The sequence below is a fragment of the Bactrocera oleae genome, chromosome 6, assembly GCF_042242935.1.
Source record: "Bactrocera oleae isolate idBacOlea1 chromosome 6, idBacOlea1, whole genome shotgun sequence".
Taxonomy (NCBI): Eukaryota; Metazoa; Arthropoda; class Insecta; order Diptera; family Tephritidae; genus Bactrocera; species Bactrocera oleae.
The window spans coordinates 13,396,768-13,419,282 of record NC_091540.1 but is presented as its reverse complement, the minus strand read 5'-3'; the positions used below and the strand labels follow the sequence as shown (position 1 = coordinate 13,419,282).

The following is a 22,515-nucleotide window of genomic DNA, read 5'->3' as shown; positions in this document are numbered from 1 at the left end:
CTTCCGATCTACCGGTTTAAACATGACTTTTGCAGTTTTTCAGCCGGGTAGATCATTCCATCGCGTTTTGATTCTTCTGTCCATATCGTCGTTTAGACAATTCATGGGTTTTCCAATGTTGATCACGTTTTTGGGTGGCGTACACCACTCTTGCCAATCTCGTCCACTATCTCATTGCCCTCGACGGCTTTGTGACTTGGCAACCAGTATAAATGAAGTCGCTTACTTCTGGCGACACCCTCCACGGCTGCCCTGTTTTCTAAGACACTTGCGATACGCAAGTCTGGACTGTATTAACTGTTATAACTAAGAAGGTAGTCCACTGTAGCTTTCTTGGTACTAAGAGACCAACCTCTCTTTTGGTCATAAGCGAGTTTTCACCTGCGAAATTTGCTTCTCAAAGTTCTTTAGTTCTTCCAATAGTATGATGTTAATATCGTTGGATTATGTGTCGATTCAACTTCAAGTACAAGTATAAGTCGAAATTCTGACGCGTACAAACAGCTGTTACGATACGAGCGAGCACTTGGTTGGACAATATTTGCAAACCGAGACCTTGGTGTACCCGAAGACGGTCGAAATTTTTGTTAAGCCGTATATGAGCGCCTCATCGTCGTGGTCTACTGGCAATGATACGGAATTTCAATCGGTGAACACAACAATCGACGCTGATTCATGGCCCAATTTGCAGAGAAAGACGAAAGAGAACCTTAAACATTACAAAGAGATACCACGTTCTCTCGGGTTCTCGGCTACGAGTGCGAATAAGTGTTTAATGAAATTTTACTAAATACTAAACAAATATCCAGCAACCAAGTCATAATTTCTTTATTAAAATTTTAACAATCTTAATGATCTTTTTATAGATTTTTTTTTATTATACTCATAGCGGTTATTTACATACATATACGGATTTTTATTATTTCACAGCATATTTTCCAGTGTTGATTTTTTAACTAAAAAGAGCGTTCTGCAATGCTAAACTCACTGTCTTCCGAAATGTATACTCATTTCCCCCAAAAGCCTGGACCTCGGAATGCTTCTATTACGTCTTGATTAGCTGCTTCGAGGCTTCTTCTCACTGCTTCACCGGTCTGCTGGAGAGTTCTAGCAATTTGACGATTAATATGAGCAGTATTCGCAGCAGCATTTGCAACAGCCTCCGCAGCAGCTTCTTTAGCGGCTTTTACAGCAGCTTTTACAGCAGCTTTTTCAGCAGCATTCGCAGTAGCAGATGAACTTGAATATGATGTATAGGTGTTGGAATAGGAGGAGTCTTGTAATACAGACGCACCGCTGCTGCTCACAACCAATTTGAAATTATTGTCTTCATATTGCTTAATTGGCTCAGTTACCGACTCATCGACAAGTCTCTCGTTGTTGGCGGACACACAGATATTGCGTCGTATTAAATCTTTCGGTTCTGTAGGCGATCTAGATTTCGTCACCACGCATCGATCCGTACCTGCGGGACATAAGACGAGATCACAACGCCAGTACGCTACAAAATCAAAAAGAAAATATTGTATAACAAACTGAAATATTTCATTACAACAAACGTTGTCTATAACAGCTTACTGGCATTCAGGTAAACAAGAACATCGCCGGCTATGGTTTGGCTATATGTATTGGTGACCATTTGGCTATAAGCGCTAGCAGGATCAGTTAGACTAAAACAAACGAGTCCCATGAGTAGCGCCAGAAGATTGAGTGGTTGCTTTCCGAATCCTTGCATATTGTCCGATGTGCGTAGTTATAACGGTGCTATTGGTAGGTCAACTTATTATGGTGTTTGTGCTGAAAAGTTTTCAAAATCAGCACAAATTTACGAAAGTATTATATGTAAATATGCGGCTACACAGTATGCCGTCCCTATGCTGTAACTATGTCATTAGAAGTACTGATTTCTGTGGCTTCAATGGTTTTCGCGTAGATCGAATACGAGTATAAATCAACCAAACTGTTGATCAAGTTCATATAAAAATATTTTTTAATTGACTAGCTTATAAGCGGAACCTTATTTTTAAATATAAAAGTATTATATTATATATTTTGTGTTTTATAAACAAAAAAAATATTTAAACAAGCAATAAAAAGTCATAAATGCCCAATCACTTAATCGAATTTCGATTGGTGATAAATATCAGTAAAAAAAGCCTATAGTAGGTGCCTACTAATCAAAAGTGAACGTTTTGAACATTGGCGCAATGAAGACCCCATAAAAGCTTTGCTAAAATAGTCTGTTGTTTTTATCAAATCTCATGTGGCTTCACATTTAATTTATAGACACGTCTAAGGCCAGAGATAACGCGTTGCATGAATGACTAAGATTGAGTCACAACTGTTGGTTGCTTAGATCCTACGATTATTTTATGACAGACAATAAAAGTTTACGATTATTTATAGCGATTGGACAGGTTGAAGTGTTGGCTACCTGATTTTGGAGCGAATAAAGGTTTAAATGCGTTTAATATCTGAAATTGTTTTGCGGAAAACCCGATTATAAAAGCAAATGGCGAAAGCGTAGAAAGCATTAGTTAAAGAGTTGAGCAATCAACCAAAGAAATATTGGTTTGGCGCTAACGACTGTGAGTTAAAAAATATTTTAAAGTTACGTAGAATTCAGTGCGCTACCGTTCTATACCGTTCTTTACTTCACTACACTATATTTCAGCTTTAATGACCGCCTTTATTAAGATCTCAAGCATCGCCTTCTTGGCCTTTTGTTGCCTGGCTGAGGCGCAATATGTGCCCGGTGTTTCCTATATAGACAATGTGGAACTCGCCTACGACAATAGTGAGCTTGCAGAGCTTTTTCGGCTAACCGAGCATTTTTTTTTAAAAATAATTTAAACATTTTTTTTCAGTGACAGACATTTGGCGATGCAATAAACTCGTATGTCCCACTAGTACGCACGGCTGTAAGCTCATAAAGCGCAACAATCCCAACAAAGCAGACGAATTGATTTGCAACAATATTTGCTACAACAAGAAGGGTGAAAATTTGTTGAAGTTCACACATACCGAGTCCATGTTGACAGCGCAGACAGTTGATATTTATGTAAACTCTTATGTGGGCAGCGAAGTTGTCGGCGATGTGTGGCAGTGGAGCACGGGTTACAGTCTGTCGTGGCAAGGAGTAAATGCCACCATCAAAGCCGAATATTGGCCAAGAGTACAAGAAAGTATGAGAGATCTTATAAAGATATTTGACGAATCATATGGTAAAGAGTAAACGGCACATATAAGGGAGCTCATTAAGAAAATTATATTCAATTTACTTTTTTAAATTATTAAAATTTAAAATAAATATAATCTCACTCGGCATCAAGCACTTTTTTTGTATTTGAAATTCTCGATTATTATTTATTGCTAAAGGAATACGTACTACCACAGAATGTTAATAAATTCATCACATTCTCATTTCATGCTCTAATACTACGCTTAGAACGTTCTGTGGAACTTAACTAACAATGTAAGTTTAAAGCACTGTTCTGTTGAATTCAAAATAACCTCATCGGATCGCTCATCTGTGCATACATTTTGGAAATGTTTAATAAATGGTCGTTATTTCAGTAACAATCAACTCTAGAAAAATTGTTTTTACATTTATGCAGTAGAAAATAGAATTCCCTATGAAAATAATAAGATCAGATACATTTTTCATATAGGAAAATTAATACCATATTGAAAAATCTCATTTTTTAGAGGAAAATCGCAATTATCTTAGAAGCTATCAACTTTACGTAACTTTACTATAGGACCTTTTTAGTAGAGAATTAATTCCGATCGATATAAGGTAAGAAAAGATTTTCCAAAAACTTTTAACCGACCGAAAATTTTTTTTCTTGAAAATATTTTTTTTTTAACAAAGAAAAATATTTTTGGTATTAATAATGAAAATTCTAAAAAAACGGAGTTTCAGCCCAGCCTAATGTTTATGTCAGCAACGAGTCACTAGCTTAGAGTACAATTAGTAGCATTTCCTCTCCAGTAGTGTTGAAATGAAAGCGCTATTGAGTTGCCCGGCTGGCTTACGTTAGAACACGTTTCTTTATGAAATTTTAAGCTCGACTAAGATGGAGAAAACTAATTGTTTTGCGGTTACAGTGTATATACATACATATATACGTGTGTATATTCATAACCTAAGTACGTAGTTTATGAAGAATTTATGAAATAAAGCTTGTGCAACGAGTGATCTGCTGTTTTCGAAGAAATTGCACTGTTCTCGTGTATTGATGTTAGGTGTAAAAACCGACTAGTATGAGAATATTAAGCCCATTAATATGATACACTATATAGGTAACATATCTATGTCTACACTAGACAGAAAAAGTCTGCGTACAAGGTAACAACAAAAATAAAGCGTTGGATAAAATAGTTTTATATACTTTTTATAAAAACCAATTTATTGAATATACATTAAAGCATATTAAATATGTGTATTCTTACACCGAATTAGTTTTAAAATTGACTAGCAAGTCTGATCTGCAAGATCTGTCCAACGTGTTAAAACATGCGCTAAAGGTTTTGGCATGAAATAGATAAGCTCAGCGTTTTCTGTCGAAGGTATGTCAGCCCATTATTTAAGGTAATAGTGCGTTGGTGGATTTTACGTTTCAGTGCATCCCATAGCTGCTTTTTAGGATTCAAATCACTTAATGTCATTTTATTCTAAAATTTTGTATATAAAATGAGTATGAGTTGGACGTTTGGGTAATGACCACAGAAGTAGTATATAAAAATTTAGATTATTGCTTCGGACGAAACTCTACCAAATCAAATAATTCACAAACTGACTCCAAATGCCTAATGGAATTTAGGACGAAGGATTACCGTTGTTGATTTTGGTGGAAGCTGTGAACGACTTTGAGTCCTGAATATTGGTATTGCACACTTTTCAATGGAAAAAATGTATAGTTTATTTGATTGTAATTTGTTATATAACAAACTAATGTTATCATTAGGTTACTTGGGTGTCGTCGAGCAAAATACGCCCTATTTTCAATAACATTTTTTTTTCATATAAAAATTTTTTCATATAAAATATAAAATATTTTATTCAAACTTCTTATTATTTCGAAGATACATATTTGATAAAGATTTTGTGAAATTTTCAAAGAAAAATATTCAAAACTCGGTCATTACGACGTCATTTCCAGCAGTCCCTCGGAAAAAATGTGCTTCCGCGTTGACAGCAGAATTTCTGACAGGATCATCAAAAGTAAAAAGAAAATTAATATACCCAGTTGAGGGTATAAAAATACGCGTTTGAACTAAGATCATTAATTAGGTATTGAATCGAGAAAAAATAAGTCAAATTGTATATTTGGCAGACGTTTTTACAAAAACATGCAAATTTTGGGTGAAAATTTCTCGAGATTTTTGTAATTGAACAAAAAACAACCCTCTGCGGCAAGACCTTGGTTATTATATTTCAAAGACCTGTGTAAAATTTCATTAAGATCGGTTGAGTAGTTCGTGAGATATTTCGACAAAACACAGTTTCGAGAAAAACCCGTTTAAAGCTTTAAGTGACGGTATAGCTGAACTCGAGCGCGCAACTTTTCAAAGCGGTATCTCCAAAACTATTACTGCTTTGATTGAGATTTAAGGACAATATTCTAGAGATGTTATAGAATTAAATAAGACAATAAAAAATATTTTTTTTTAAAGCCCTGAAACCCATATAAGCCTTTAATGAACTTAAAGCGTCTAGGAGCTTGTGGAGCTTTAGGTTCTACCTGTCTAATATATAGACCGGCGACGATATTATTGTAGTACTGGCCGTGAAAAGCCTTCAAACAGCGCTAAACAAAAAGCAACTATCGACTCGATAACGCATTTACTACTATTGATAGATATACTTAAGATTCACTAACCAAAGAAACTTTAAGAAAATAATATCACAAGGATACTGCAGGGACCATGCATAACGATGAAAGTGTTAAATTTCTAACGAAGCAAAAATGCATTGTTAAAGCCGAACAAATACAACTTTTCGGTACAAAATTTGACATTTTCAACACAATGAAAAAATATAATATGTTGTTGTTTGTACAATGACTGTAAGGTAATGGCATATGTTTGACAGATGCCATGACAACCAAACAGAAAAAAATTAAGCCACAAATGTTCACTGCCAACACATTATATTCTAACGCTCACTTCATACCGGTACACCTGGTATGTATGGATCTTCTTTTTTCAGGTGTTATGCACTTGCACTCAATACGAATGGAACGAAATGGAAGTACAACGCAGTTTAAAATATATAGTACATGTCAATGACAACCACGCTACATTTGAACATCAAAATCGATTCGTTACTTTAAAAAATTTCGCGGTAATTTGATAAGGTGATAAACATTTTGCACTCTCGCTCATGCGTTACATTGAATGAATGTACCTACATGCATGCCGGCAAATATTTACATTTTTTTTTTGTTTTTTATACGCTCACAACATGTTGCTACAGAGTATAATAGTTTTGTTCACCTAACGGTTGTTTGTATCACCTAAAACTAATCGAGTTAGATATAGGGTTATGTATATATAAATGATCAGGATGAAGAGACGAGTTGACTGTCTGTCCATACGTCCGTCCGTCCGTGAAAGCTGTAACTTGAGTAAAAATTGAGATAGCTTAATGAAACTTAGTACAAATATTTCTCGGTACCGTAAGACGGTTGGTATTGCATATGGGCGTAATCGGACCACTGCCACGTCCACAAAACGCCACACATTAGGGAGGGGCATCTGCAGTTTCACTCAGAACAAATGTTTTTAGCAACTCTATCGACAGTGTGAAATCGGGTGGCAACTCACTTCACTCCCCATATAACGGTACTGTTAAAAACTACTAAAAGCGCGGTAAATCAAGCACTAAACAAGCCAGAGCTATTAAAATAAATAAATGAAACGCTCGATAATAGTATGTCTTTGTGTCAAAAATGGGTTGAATCGGATCAATACTTCCCTTAAAATAAAATTTTAAAATTTTGCCAACACCTGAAGTAATTACCCGGGCTTTGATCCTTGCAAGTTGCGAGAGAATAAAATGTTCGGTTACACCCGAACTTAGAGCTTTCTTACTTGTTTTTTTTTTTGTTTTTTTAGGAAACGTATTTATTTAAGCCGTCATATTATTTTGAAGAAAATCGTTAGCTTTCAGCATAAATAGTTTTTTAATGCGCACACACTCACTCCAGTACGGTTTTCAAAAATTTTACTTACAAACTCTAAACTGGTATTTGAAACCACCTAAAGACTACAAAATTACTAAATTTACAATATTCAGTTAATTATTGCGGCGCTGAGTGTGTAAGATTTGTATTTGTTTTCATGCGCGTATTGCGAACTTTGCGACAAGTCGTTATCGTATCTCTGCAGCGACTGAGCTCGGCACTGGGTGGCTAGCCGCGCAATTGTATTGAAAACCCAAACAATTTCAATATAATTTAAAACAAACAATAAAAATGACACGAAACTGCAAAGAATTTCAATATACACGTATGCACTATATTATATAGACAAGCGTGTACATACATACATATGTACTTTATGTACATATGTCTGTCTGTTGGTTCATTAATTCTAATAGCGGCATAGAGCATCGCGAGTGGCGAGAGACAGGTGGTCGGCACTTATTTCACTTTTAATTATTTTTATACTATCTATTCCATACAGTCTGTGCTACAAGTTGACATATAATTATATTTTACTTGGTCAGCTGCTAAACTATTCTAGCTGATTCTTGTATTCAGAGCAGGATTACGTAATTTTTTAGCTTTAGGCATATGTTGTCTGAACTTTAATCTGATCTACATATTTTACTTAAGCGTTCGTTTGTTACTCTCTTACAAGAGATAACTTAAAAAATTTGTTTTATAATTTGTTACATGTTACACATTTTATGTTTCTATATATATGTTATGCCTTTTGAGCTTCCTTATGAACTAATAATCAAGTTTTTGTTATTTTTTCATATTCTTGAATGTTTCAGAATTTCTGCCCATTAATTCTACTTGATATGTGGTGTCAAAATACAAGTGATAATATGTGTGAATTACCGCAAAGGTTGCGAGATTTAACCTTTGAGTGTAAATGTTTTATTATTTAACTAAAAATGTGCTACAAATATAAAGTAAATATATCAAGTCTTCACTTATTAATAGAAAGTATAAATTTTTGCATGAGACAACATGTGAGACAAATGTGTACGAATCCTTTTCGTATTACTGATAATCGTCCACTACTCCTCAGCTACTATTGTTGTTGTAGTCGTAGCGGCAGTAAAAGTCCTTAAGTAATTTGCAGGAATGCTGCCAAGTTGACAGCACTTGGCCGTATAAAAATCCGGGTCCGTTCCGGTTACATACCTCCGACCGTCGTGAGAACGATGCTTGATGCTTCGAATGAAGTTTACGCAGTAACTTTTGACTTATTTACGTTTAAGTCCATGCGCATTGTGCAAGGGTTAATTGTTAAGCGTGTACTACGTCATCAATATATGCGGTAGCTAAAAATTTAGAATTCCTGTTGTACGATTAATAAATTGTCGTTTATAGCAGCGTGAGAACAGCGCCCGCCAGTAATGAAATATTTTTCTTGAAACACAAAAATCGAAAATGAATTATTCATAAAATATGTGTACGTTTTGTGTGTTTCGGTGTGTTAACATTTGCTAAGTACTGCGACAATGTACATGTAAAATATATTAGTAACTAAAATATATTAATATTATTATTAAAAACATCACAATTAAGTGTATAAAATCAAAATAAAAAAAATCGAAAAAAATGTAATAGTTTTAAAATATATGCAAAAAAATTGAAACGCATTTAATTAGTAATCACTAGGTGATGCTAGCTTGTGCTGTTTCAGTAGCATTTCACAAACTGGTTGACATTCGTAAATATGTATGTGTGTATGTATATAAATTTGTTCCGATTGAGAGAAGACTTATTCTGATAATTTTAATTAGTGAAGTGCACGATTTGTTTATGAAATCACATATATAACGGAATTAGTGTTGATCAATCATGAGTTGATTCATATTTGGTGTAGCTATAAGTGGCAATTATTGAGAGATAATAATCGGTCCAATCTATCACACTTTATTACAATATATTGTGGAATATTTTATATAATTTAAGAATGTTTGATGTTCTCACATAAAGAATTAATTATTCTCCTCGTTCTCTTTCACATAATAAGCATATATCTAATATATGTATATCACAGCACATCACAATAAAATAAGCCGTAAGAGATCATATGATGATATGTCACGTCATACGAACATGTGTAATATGATGCATTGCGATTTGATATACTATGCTCAAGATGTGATCTGATATAGTATAATATTATCGGAAATAACGACATATGGTCAGATAAAACTATGTCAGATCACATAGTGAGCATATTATCTGATATAACAACATATGATCAGAAAAAATTATATCAGATTACATAGTGAGCATATTATATCACATCACATTGTATCATATTGCAAAGTCGTATGACGTGACATATCATCATATGATTACACCATAACAAATAATATATTATCACACCAATTCCTCATTATGTTATTATATATAAAATCAGTTTATAACATGTAACAGAAAATCAGGTCATGTTATGTGACGATATGTTACATCACATCATAGAAGTTATATCGCAGTACATTGTATTACAGATTATCACATCATATAATATTATATAATGTCAATTAGTCAGTGTCCAATAATTACGCATATCACATGACATTGCATCACATCTTCCTACATCTTATCCTAACAGGTAAATGTCGCTAAAATAGAAAATCATATGTTATATGGTATATATCATAACATAAATTCAAACATTTAAAAGGGTTTTATTCCATTAGATTTGTAACGAAAAAATTGCAGCGTTAGTGCAATATGTTTATTGTTTTAATTAGGTGTCAAAAGGTCTGAATCAAGGAAAATAATCTATTTACTTGGAATTCTGCTATTCCTCTCGATCGAAGCGCTTACTTATGCGCTTATACTAATTAGTTATTTATAGTTTCGAAACAGCAGTCACAACACATCATATAATATGATGAAGTTGTATTAAGTTATATGAGAATTACCTAGAAAAGCTGCCTGGTTGTTATATTAAGCTGCGACTTCACTTTTGTTGGAAGAGTGCTTTGCGTTGCGCAAATCTGATTTGATAATAGAAGGAACGATAAAATGAGTTCCACAGTTCTATCCAGTAGCTCGATATATTCTAAGCGAACCCTGTACTCTATGTAGATAGGCTTGGTAAAATTTTCTGCCAAGCGAGCATCTTTTGCTCTATTCTTAAACATTCTTAAACAGAGACTCTTACGCTTCTCAGTTCACCTATGTACCTCTGATGTGTAGAAAAAAACCTAAAGGCTCACCTCTCGTAGCAGCGCATTAATTTAAGTTTTTATTACTCTACAAAATGACCAAGTTTCCGTTTAGAAACTAAAACAGATTGGCATTTAGTAAAATCCACAAGACATTTGTATGTGTGACTAAGTAAGTTATGTAAGCGCCGATAAATTCCCTACTTCATGGTGCATAAGTTACGCTTAACACCCTACGGCGGCGCCCGCCCTCAGCTGAATGCGCAGACTTGATGCCGTCAAATATATGAGCACTTTGGCTCACTGCCAGCTCAGGCGGCGAATCGATGTAACAAAAGTGCAAAAATGCATTAAACGACACCTTAGCGCTACAACAAAAGTAACAGCAACAACAACAACAACAATGGCAACGAATGTGGCAGCAATAGCATGAGCTTCTGAATGGAGAATAAACGCAAATTTAACACACACACACACACCGAAATCTGGTTATGTAAAGGTGTTGCGCATGGCACATGGTACATGTGTGTGTGTGTGAGCATAGGCACATTAATACATATATAGGTAGATAATTTTATAGCAGTAATAACAACAACATAAATTCGCATTTGATATGAAATTATGTGGCAGGCAGCATAAAAAATCATAAATTACGGATTTTTATTAAGGTGCCAGAGTACCTACCATGCGTCGCTGTGGCATGCCACAGCAGAGACGACATTATGCGAGGTGTGAATCGTGTAAAAGTGCTTGTGGCAAAGTGCGGACGGTGCTAAAACTTAACGGCTAACATTTGTAGTTGAGGTGTAAGTACATATTTATCGCTCCCACACACACACACACACACACAAGTGAGAGCACGCTATTTATTAAGCACATACGAGTATTTACATTTCCACGCGTATTTGCAATTGACTTTGCATTGAGTGAGCCGGTGGTCTCACACGGCGCTGGCCGTTGTTGTTATAAATTGGCATTAGTTAACGATTTAATGCATTCTTGGAATTTCAATTGTTGCGCGCGTTTAATTGCGACAATTTCCAAGTGACACCGAATGCACAACCGCAGCTTTTCGTGCCTAGATTAATTTTCGTGGCCAGCTAATTAAAGGTATATGTAGGAAAAAGGTGCGCAAACTTGAGAGCGATTATTATTATTACTTGTTGTGGTGTAGGTGTTGGTGCTATATGACCCTATATCTTAACATATCATATGCCATGCAGCTATTGCTCTGAGTTAGAAAATAATATTTAGAAGAAAATTGTTTCTGAAGTGATGTTATAGGCATAAAAAAGCAGCGCTAGGCACTGTGCATAGTTGGAAACGAGCTACTTCATCAACTAGCTCTACAATGTATATAGATCAGCACTTAAAAGCTTTTCAGGAAAATCAGAAGCAGTAAAGGAAGTGGCAGTCATCAAACAACAAAGCTTTGTGTTGACAAAATACACGAATTCTCAATATTGTGGTTTGAGACAGTCCAAATTCTTGTAAACGTTTTGGAATAAACCAATTGCTGCCTTCAGCAACACTGCCCGAACGGCAGCAATATTCTCATTATTTGAGCGGTTCTTTGTGTTATTGCCACTTGAATATTATGTAAGGAAAATGTACGATCGAAATTGACAATGAATCTACAAATAGCGAGCACAGTTGGCCGATTATTACGTCCATAAAATGGCAAAAGCGCACGAAAAGTTGCAATTGAAGAACGATTATTTTGTTAAAAAAATTGAATAATTTTTAAACGTTGTTCTTGGGAATATCTTTCCGTGATGAAATTATAAACATTACTAAACACAAAGAAAAAAAAATTACAGATTATGACATATTAAAAATGGTTGAAACGGGACTTAGAAATCATATCATCCCTATTGGAAAACCCGATATAACGCACTTCGTCGCCGGTTCAGACGGGTGTGTTTAACTAATTTTACAATACGTATGTAGGCATATGCATGCACATTACTATAAGTAAGCGTATTTGTTATAACTCCTAAATATACGAGTGCATATCTGCGTGAGCTGACATTTTTAATCCTCGGCAGCTGCGACTGCGCATGATAATATGTCAGCCACTAGAGTCGGCGTTAGCAAAGCCCAATTATGCTTTCAGCGCCACATATTGCTGATAGTAGAAGTAATGTGCAATTGGTGTTGGTGGTCACGGAGACCTATTTAAAACATACTTGTACAATATTTGAACAATTTCTTATCGTGCTTGGTTGCTGGGTTACTACGCAGGGGAGTATAATGAGTGAATTTCTCAACAACAAATATATTTTTTATTAGCCAGCGGATGGGATTTGTCAAAATAAATAATTTTTAAGGGCATTATTCATTCAGTTATAGTGTGTGTGTGTATGGAAATCATAATACCCACAATGATTGAGGTCATGTAATGAGCATAAATATTACGAAGTCTCATTTCAATGGTTGCAGATAGCAAACCGACTTCTTTTGTATGATAAACGGAAGTTTTCTTTGAGTGAAACATAGTTCATTAGGTGCAGTACTCAGGAGGAAAACCTAAAACAGTAAATTGTGATCATATAAAAAGTCATATAATTCTGTGACCCGCGGTGCCAATTTTTAAACTGCACAAAAAGCAGTATCTGTATTTGAATTTCTTGCCAATCTTCATATTGCTAAATTTGCTTTGAACGTTGCATCGACTTAATGCAGCCACCACTAAACATAAGCTGAGCTTATACATCTGCTACTATCTATCAAGGCTGTTCAAAGAGCAATAGCGCTGTTTGTACTTTTCATTGTCATGTAGATGCAGCTCTTGCACAAATAAAGCTAATTTAACCTTCGCAACGTCTAATTTACTAAACAGTTTTGTCTACTTGCTGCTCGATTCTAACCAAAGGAATAGCCCATAGAGTGCGAAGATCTGCTATGCGGCTGCCATCCACACTTCATAAATTCCACATACGGCTCAATCGTGTCTACTGCTTGTCTGCCCAGCTGTCATAATGTTCAACCTGCCGTCAACAGAATGCCGCTGTCGCTGCTGCAGACGCCGAAGGCACGACGTTGTGAGACGCGGAACAGCGCTGGGCTGGACATATTGCGAAATTCACAAAGCGGTAAACGCCCATTAGCACTTTGGCACTCAATCGATCGTGTTTGCAGCATAAAATTTAAAATGTTGAATTACTATGTGCAATAATAATAACAACAACAACAATAATAGACGTAATAGCAACACACCCAGATGGCAGAAGACAACAGAGCAGAGCGACATGCCACAGATACCTTCTCAACTGCCCAACGCAGGAAGGAAGCACACAAGGCAAGAGCCGCAAGAACGCGAAGCAGGTTGACTCTGGTAGTGTTGCTGAAAATACTGACTCACAGCCGAAGCCACACGTAACTAACAATTTATTTAATGCGACGTACGTGCGCGCTTTGATGTTACGTATCAATGCGACAGAACGGATGAACGGGCGTACAGACGGACGGACGGACGAATGCGCGAACGAACATCTCAGACACACAGGCGGACAGATAGCATAGCAGATGCGCACACTATGATGATTGGTTGCTGACGGAGGGAAGCCGACTGTTATGAGGTATGAGCCGTTCGCAAGCCAAACAAAGTCCTTCTGCGTTGGAACACAAACTCGCGCTTGCGCAGCCAGTGTGGCGAATTGCGTGCAACTCCGATTTCGACTTCGACTTGTATAAAGTGCGCGGGTGTTGTAGCGCTTGTCCTCCTTGCAACGCCGCAAAGGCGTTGCACTAATGAAGCCATAAAGGCACGTCTTCGTTATGTCGTCATCATTGTCGAGGCCAATGCCACAACGCAATTAGTTAGTCAGTCGAGCGAAACGTCATTCTTAGGCGTACACGAAATTAAATAAAACCGTGTCGCAACGCCCACACAAACGCTCACGGCGATTGACAACAGCTTGCAACTCAAAGTGATTATTTGTATTTGGCGCTGAGTTTGAATAGATCGACACAGCTTTCGTAAAATGCTTGCTAAGTACTGGGAAGGGCGCTAAGGTGCTCAAGCTGAGGTTTTCAGTTACAGGCATAGGCGTAAGGACTGAAATATGGTATATGGAATTTGGAAACCTCAATTCCGTGTCCACATATATAACAGTTTTAGACCCTAACCTGAGCTAAGCTGGGCTTAATGTCAATTTTGGGGTACACGGGGGTATATAATAGTGGCGTAAAAAAACCGTTTAGGGACGCAAAAGTACAGACATTTTTCTGCAGTAAATATTCTTTCAGATACTAGACGAATTTCGAATAAAAGTTCTTAACTATATTGGTGTTGCAAAAAGATTTTAAAGCCGTTTTCGTAAATTTGGAGCCAAGGCTGCCAGCGTGAAATGGCTCGTACACATACTCACACACACACACACACGAACACGCCGTATACAGTCAAATGGAGCTACATTATGCGTCACAGCAGCATACATACACACATATAGAATATGTTTAGCTGTATGCTGTGCTCTCCTAACGAGGTGTCAGTATCAGTGAATTCTAATCGCCGACACAATAGACCGATGCGACCTTTTTTAGAAGCGCACCAACATAAACTTAAACGAATCACCGTAAATCAGCGAACTTGGCCTTTGTCTTGCGAAGCAATGCTGGAAAGACTGAGAGCAGCAGCGGCTCGTAATAAGTGAAAAATAAACTACCAAATGTACTGGTCAAAATCAAAGCACGTTGTTGCCTGAAATAGTAAACGCAACAATAACAATAACAATTGTTCGAGCGTAGCGAAAGAAGGATTCCTTTGGTGATGTGCGCGCAGTGATTAAAGCGTACAGCTGGCTGGCCATATATCTACACACACACACACCAATACACACACAACAGCGTTATAGCCTAAAATGCCAAGTTCGCTTCACGCATGCGTGCGCATTGCCCGCTAACCAGCGCGAGCGGCGACGGCAAATTGCCCTTTTCACTAGCCGTTTGTTTTGGCAATGTTTTGCTTTCGGTTGTTGTTGTTGTTGCTATTGATATGGTTGTTGTTGTTATTGTTGTTGTTTACACCGCCGATTCACTGATTTACTACGATTCATTTGAGTTTTATGTGCGCATAGCGCAACAAGGCATTATTTGGTTGCTGTTGTTGTTGTTGCGATTTAAATGCATCGATATTGACACCTTGTTAGGCTGCGCGTCCAAACCACGAGAAATTATGCTTTTTTCTACTTCTTTGCTATGCTGTGCACTTTCCGCGTCGGTGCCTTTAGTTTTGCTCGTGTAATCGCGTAAAAAGTGCAATTTCGTGATTAACGTTGAATGATAAAACGTTCGCGCGCACTTTTATGACTTTATTGAAAAAAGCTAAAGGTGAAAGTACCAAAGTATTTGCTTCCAGCCAATTGCACCATTGTTGTTAAGCTGCGCGTTTGCTTGGCTTGGTTCTGAGTGCGAGCTTACGCTGATAAGATATATATAATATATTATATATATACTATTATATATATATACATTAGGGTGAAGCGAAAAAAATTTTTTTTTTGCTTAGCCTGACTTTCAAATTTGTAAATAATAAAAAAATTAAATTTTTGGAAAAAAATTTTTGTGGTCATTATATAAATTTTAAGTCAAAAACCATCAAATTCGATAGTTTTTATATAAATATAAAGAGCACAAACCAAAAAAAAATTTTTTTGGCCGCCTCTAGATGTTAAAAAAATTTTTTTTTTCCAAAAATTAAGTTTTTTAAAATCTACAAATTTGATCCTCGGGCTAAGCAAACAAATAAAAATTTACATTCATATACATATGTATGTATATTAGGGTGTGTCAAAAATGCGAATGTTTTTTTCGCTACGTACTCTGAAAAATTGTCTTAGAAATGCTCTCTCTCTCTCTCTCTCTCTCTCTCTCTCTCTGCTTTTCAGTCACTTGCAAATTCACCGGCTTTCATACAATCATATACATACACACATATATATATATATTTATATTAAGATGTGTCAATAATTCGTATGTTGTTTTTTTGCTACGTACTCTGAAAAATTGTTTGATGGACATCTCTTAGAAATGCTCTCTAAGTATGAGCTCTTAATTGTAACTGGAAGGTCCTCCACCTAACATTTTTCTCTTTTTTCCAACTACTAGTAAATTAATTTGGTTTGTGGATTTCGTAGAAAATTAAATGCTCTTCAAAAAAGGTCTTATACGATTTTACCTAAACTTAACTGTTTAAAAAATATTAAGTTGCAAAGCTTATAGTTTTAAAGTAAGTTTTCTGTTCTACAAAATTTCTCTACAAATTTTTCGCTTTCAAATAGTTGGAAGCGAGATATGCATTTTTCTATGTGATAATAAGAAAAAATATAAAGGCGGACAACCTTCCCGTTAAAATTAAAAGCTTATATTTGGAGAGCCTTTCTTGGAGGTGTCTATGAACCAACTTTTCAGAGTACGAAGCGAAAAAACCATTCGTTGTTTTTGACCCACCCTAATATAAATATACATATATGCGTGTGTATGTGCTTGTTTGAAAGCTGGTTCTTTAATCGTAAAATGAGTGCTAGCGGCTTTCTGATAGCTCACCACTTTGTATAAATATAAATACATACAAATTTCGAACAAGTATTCACATATATTGAGTCAAATCAAGCAAAAATCTGCATTAGCGAGGTTGAAATATTTATGTTTGAATTATATTCTAATATCCGATTTTATTTTTTTACAATTTGCAAGCATTTGCCATAGAAATGATTTAATCAGCTTCCAACAAAGTGATGTAATGGCTTCAGGTATAGTCTGTGTTGCAATACAGAACTTGTTATGTTATGAAAGAAAATTTTCTTAATATTTGATTGGCTTTTACTAAGCAGTTGGAGAGAATTTTATATCAACCGAACTGACTGTTGTATATATCATCGTCGCTGCATCCTGTATTGAAATATGAGTAAATAGTGCTTGAATCAAGCGCTGCACCTTTTAATGAAGTCGAAAGTTAATGATAACAAGAAGAAACGTTAATTTCTAATTCACCGAGAATTTGTTGCCGATCATTTAGTTTGTATGGCAGCTATTTATATGCTATAAAAAATCCGTTCTCAACAATTTCTTTGGAGTTTGTAGCGATGCCTTGAAAATTCCTCTGCCAAATTTCTGAAGTACCACGTTAAATGAAAATATTTTCTGTACAAGCACTTGATTCTTATTGTTCAGTTTGTATGACAGCTATATGGTATCGGCGTTTCCAACAAATGAGCAGCTTCCTTTTAAGAAAAGTACGCAAAATTGCAACATTTTAGACCAATATCTCAAAAACTGAGAGACTAGTTCGCGTATATATAGACGACAGATGGACAGATGGACAGACAGATGGGCATGGCTTAAGGGGTTGCGTGGATTTTATGGCTTTTTTATTGTATTATTTAATTTTATAAAATATCTAGAATAAATTATGCTAAATTTTCAAGTTTATACCAGTAATAGTTTTGGAGATACAGCTTTGAAAAGTTACGCGCTCGAGGTCAGCTTTATATTCACTTAAAATCACTTAAAACTTTAAACGCGCGTTTCTCGAAGCTGTGTTTTCAAAGTCGGTTGTCAAGATTTCTCACACAGCTTATACACAGCCTTTTGAGATATGATTAACAAAGTCTTGCACGAAGGAATTTTTTTGTTCAATTACAATTATTTAAAAAAAAAACAAAAAACGTCGAGGAATTTTCACCGAAATTTGCATTTTTTTTTAAAAACGTCTGCCAAAAATACAATTTTGACTTTATTTTTTTTTCTCGATCCAATACCTAATTAATGGTTTTAGTTCAAAGACGTATCTTCTTAATTTTATTTTTGGTGATCCTGTCAGAAATTCTGCTGTCAACGCGGAAGCAACTAATGACCTAGTTTTGATTATTTTCTTTTGAGAATTTCACAAAATCTTTGTAAAATCTTATCTTTATACCTATAAAAAGTTTGAATAAAATATTTCAAATTTTATATGAAAAAAATATTTTTGAAAATACTGCGTTTTTTGATCGACGAAACCCATGAATCCGACGAAACCGCTTAATCGACTCAGTTCATCACGCTGATCACTTATATATATATACTTAATAGGGTCTCTGACGTTTTCTAGCGGCTGTTGCAAACATCGCTTCGGATTTTGGCAAACTTAATATACGCTGTACAGTGTATAAGAATGTTAATAAATGGTTTAAACACCTAAGGCATTGTGTGTAGTTGATGTGAAATATCCACAAGCGCAGTAATAATCATCGCATCTACGCGCAACAACACAAAAACTCTGCCAGTGTACTTCCGGGCTAAGAAAATTGCGAGAAAATTTGCTTCCTTAAAAAGCGTGAAGTGTAATTTTTAATAAATGTAAAATATGAATTCAAATATTTACAACTAAAAACTAACAATTAAATGCGTACACACACACAAATATTATTACAAACAAAACAAAAGACTTGAGCAACGAACGCGGCAATTTGCTTTCAGCGCGCCTATTGATTGCCTTGCGCCCATTTGTTCATTGCTGCAGCCTTTAAGGCATTGTTGCTTTGTTGTTTTTGCTTTCGTACAATATACAATATAATACAAATTTCTCATTTACTTTCATTTTCGCTGCGTGATAAAGGCGCTTACAAAGTTTACAAAACAAATGAAGACACGGCCGTGTAAACAAATTATTAAAATGTGTGAATTACTAATTATGCATGCATGTATGTATGTATGCAGAAAAGCAAATGAAAATCAAAAAAAGCTTCATATCGCGGCTGAGACAATGCCCAAATGCGGTCGCCGCATCGATAAACGAGACAAAGCGTGCGCTAATGCTGCTGTTGCCGCCGCCAGTGTGTAAGCGCGCGCTACGAGCCGTTTGCGTACGCGCAGCTGCGGCGTTTTGCAAAGCGTTCGCCAACAATGGATGCGTGATTGAGGCAGGCAGTCGAGATAAAAAGCAAATGAATGACTAGCAATTACTTAATAGTTTAATTAAGTGTACCGTTAAACCGCATGGACGAGCTTGTGTTGCTGGCTGAAAGCTTTATTTAACTGCGAGTTTTATTTTGTTTTAGCTGGCGGCTGTGGAGCTACGAGGAATGCTTTGTTGAATGTGTTAATCGTGTGATTGAGTTGATTGAATTGTGTTTGTAATTCAGTGTAATTGTGAATTTCCAAGAAAGAGGAACTAATGCGCTCTTGGCTTTTGATGTTTGCAGTCTAAGATACATTTGATATGACTACAAATTGATTTTTATATCAAAACAATCGAAAATGTGCCACAATCGCCCTGAGGTTTCATAGGAGATTTGTGCGCTTTTAGTTGAAGAATTTTGATAACTTCCATTGTAAGCGCGTCATATGCAGTCCACGAAAGCAACGTTGGATATTCAAACACAAACTTCACGTGTTTGAAATTCTCAAGATGTTTGAAGAGTTCAATTCTCTAAAATTCCGCCAAAGGAAGCCTGCAGCCACAGATTTTTTAGGTTTTCCTCTGTTTATTATTACTTCGATTTAGTAGTATTCTAAACTCATATTTTTAGTTTTATCATTTGGTTAACTTGTCATAGCCATTCTCCACAATTCACAACGCTAAATGCTTTCTTGTTGACCGCTTTTGTTCACACAAATAACTAAGCTCTGAGAGTTTTTGGTTACTAACTCAAGTTTATGCACACATAATTCCTACAATTGCCGCTTGTGCCAATTTGCCTGCTCCATATTTCTGCTATGATGGATTTTCGGTGATTTTTTCATCTCACTTTATTAGCATTTTTACGTGGCCAACAAGAAGATTGCCTGCGCAGAAAGCAAATTTCGCCGCACCAACGCGGCGCCAAGCCATGTCAGCGCTATCGCTTGCTGCTATGCCGCCAATATGGTGAAGTGACGGTCAAGCAGTGCTTTGGTATCTGGTCAATATAAGAATTCAGAATGTTTGCTTAAATTTCGCTTAGCAAAAATCATAAATTAAAAGCAACAAATGTTCTAAGTTTACTCCGCCCGCGCGGAGAGTGCTTGCTGTTGATGGCGTCTGCGCCGGTAAAGTGGGTTTCTATTGTTGCTCTTATGGTTTATTCCTTGCTCATCTCCGGCTATGTTGGCGTCGTGCGCGCCACGTTGCCACGGCATCCTCTTCGGCGGCGAATGTCGTCGCTGTGGGACATCATGAACTGTTAATTTATTTTATGCTCGACCGCTATTCATTTAGTGCGCTGCGAAGTGCTTTTGCCTTACGCCACCCTCCGCACCACTACCAACATGTGGTGCATGCGTCCAGTAGACTTGCAAAAGCGAAAAAAGAAAGTAACCGAAATCGTTAACGAAAAAATTCCCTTCGCAGTTAAGTAAAAATAGAAATGAGGCAGAGGGTCAGATGTCAGCTTGTTTTCTCGGCCGCGTTGTCGCCTTTCGGCGCATTTCACCCACTCGGCGTACAATGTTGCCGCCAATTGTTCTGCGTATTGTTGTTGTTTCATGGTGATAGTGCGCCAAGCGGCCTGTGGCATTTGTAGCTTTCCAATTCTTAATTTGTTTTGCCCTGGCAATTTGCGCTCAAACAAAAACTATTAGAAATCATTTTCTTAAACAAATGCGCACAATCGATCGTTCTTCATTTTCGTTTGCTTGCTCTTTGTTTGCGCACAAATGTTGTTGTTACTTCATTACGGTTGTCTTTTGGTGCAAGTTATGACATCAAAGAATTTATAGAAATTATGCTTGAGTATTTATAGCTGCGCGAATAATTGATTTCGAGTATTTACTTCCCGCTTGAGTTATTCTCACAATGCATATACGTATGTGCTCTATGGATTCGTGTAAACGGTACAAAAGGAAATGAGTGCTGGAATTTAATTTATTAATGTAAGCAACGATGCATAACGAGTGCCTTGCTTTTTCTTTCGAAATATAGCTTAACATAAAGACTAGCAGTTAGAAAGGTCGGAAAGAACACATGACCGTTATGCGGTGGAAACAAAGATCAGTTTGGCAGCTTATGCTCAGCATTCGCTTATGCTCGTATAGGTGCTTGTCCATGCTAAAATCTGTGATATCTGGTGTGCAAGCAGACTAACAGCAATTGAAGGCGGATGATATTGAGAGTTAAAATTTAATTAAAAAAAAGTTGATTTTGTTTTAGTAGTATTTCATAAATTTCAAGATTTCAGTCATTATATAACAGACTCATTGTTGAGCAAAGGCCCTCTGTAAGATCGCTGGATACTGTCAAATGTGATTAACAAGTTCATTAACCTTAAAATCTTACAGAGATAAATACACATAAATGCTTCGGAAGATCGCTTCATCTCAAGTGCCGTAAAGAGCAAAACCAATTGTCTCATTAAAATGCTGTTAACCTTCTGCTCTAATTTTAACATAATGGAATAAAAAACACAACTACAAGAACACAATATAAACAATGAAATTGTTTTATTATTAATTTACTTTACACGTCAATGAGTCAAATACACTTCGCACTGCACACGCACATAAAAAATTAACAGTTAATTTTGTGGTCTTCTATGGCAAAATGCGCTCATCAAAGTACTCGGACTCTACCCACATACAGCAGAGAAGAGTAAATTGAGTATCGCTAACCCACCACGCCGCAACATTTATCAGCTGTGCGTAGACAATTTGTCTTCTTTACAAGTGTTTGGTATTCTAGCTGCTTGACTTTCCGCATATGCTGATTATATCTATATGTGAGCTAGCCCTCTAGAGAAATTTGAACTTAAGTGGTATTTCCTTTCAGAGCTGAAGTCGGCGCTGACATATTTTCAACGAATATGAAATCGACGAGTGAATTTTTTCACTAAACATTTCAATACTCACCATGTTTATAAAAATAGTTAGTGAAAAGTTTGCTTTTAGCATATTGTTTATTGCTTTAAAAAGAAAAAAATCTAAGTAATAATGTTTTTCTATACAGTTTTAATTTGCTCTGTTCACATTATGCACCGATGTGATAATGGCACGAAGAAAACGGCATCAAATTCCTACAGGGTTCTTACATGGTAACGCTTTTACAACGAATTATATGAAATAAACACATTTGCTTCGCCTATAATTTATCGAAAATATCTCGTTTTACATTAGTACGCATATTACGGTAAATTGACTGTGTAACCCACCACGCGTAACCGTTAAGATGATTGATTATTTTA

At 36.2% G+C, this 22,515-nt stretch overlaps 2 protein-coding genes across 4 annotated transcripts; one reads left to right on the top strand and one right to left on the bottom strand.

Moving 5' to 3' along the window:
* Positions 1-802: 802 nt before the first annotated feature.
* On the bottom strand, positions 803-7,448 carry LOC106622993 (uncharacterized). Of its 3 annotated transcripts, none has more exons than XM_036360780.2 (3): positions 7,286-7,448; positions 1,579-1,797; positions 803-1,501 (listed from the first exon to the last, which is right to left on the bottom strand). In XM_036360780.2, the coding sequence occupies exons 2-3, from the start codon at positions 1,733-1,735 to the stop codon at positions 1,008-1,010; spliced, it is 651 nt and encodes a 216-aa protein (XP_036216673.2). In that variant the 5' UTR covers positions 1,736-1,797; positions 7,286-7,448; the 3' UTR covers positions 803-1,007. The 3 variants fall into 3 exon arrangements, with proteins under 3 accessions (XP_036216673.2, XP_014097816.3, XP_036216667.2); XM_014242341.3 differs by having other exon boundaries at positions 7,240-7,419; XM_036360774.2 differs by lacking the exon at positions 7,286-7,448 and adding an exon at positions 7,028-7,185.
* Positions 2,207-3,334, top strand: LOC106622994 (uncharacterized). The gene is made up of 3 exons (XM_070110944.1): positions 2,207-2,588; positions 2,675-2,797; positions 2,868-3,334. The coding sequence occupies exons 2-3, from the start codon at positions 2,680-2,682 to the stop codon at positions 3,233-3,235; spliced, it is 486 nt and encodes a 161-aa protein (XP_069967045.1). The 5' UTR covers positions 2,207-2,588; positions 2,675-2,679; the 3' UTR covers positions 3,236-3,334.
* Positions 7,449-22,515: the final 15,067 nt, after the last annotated feature.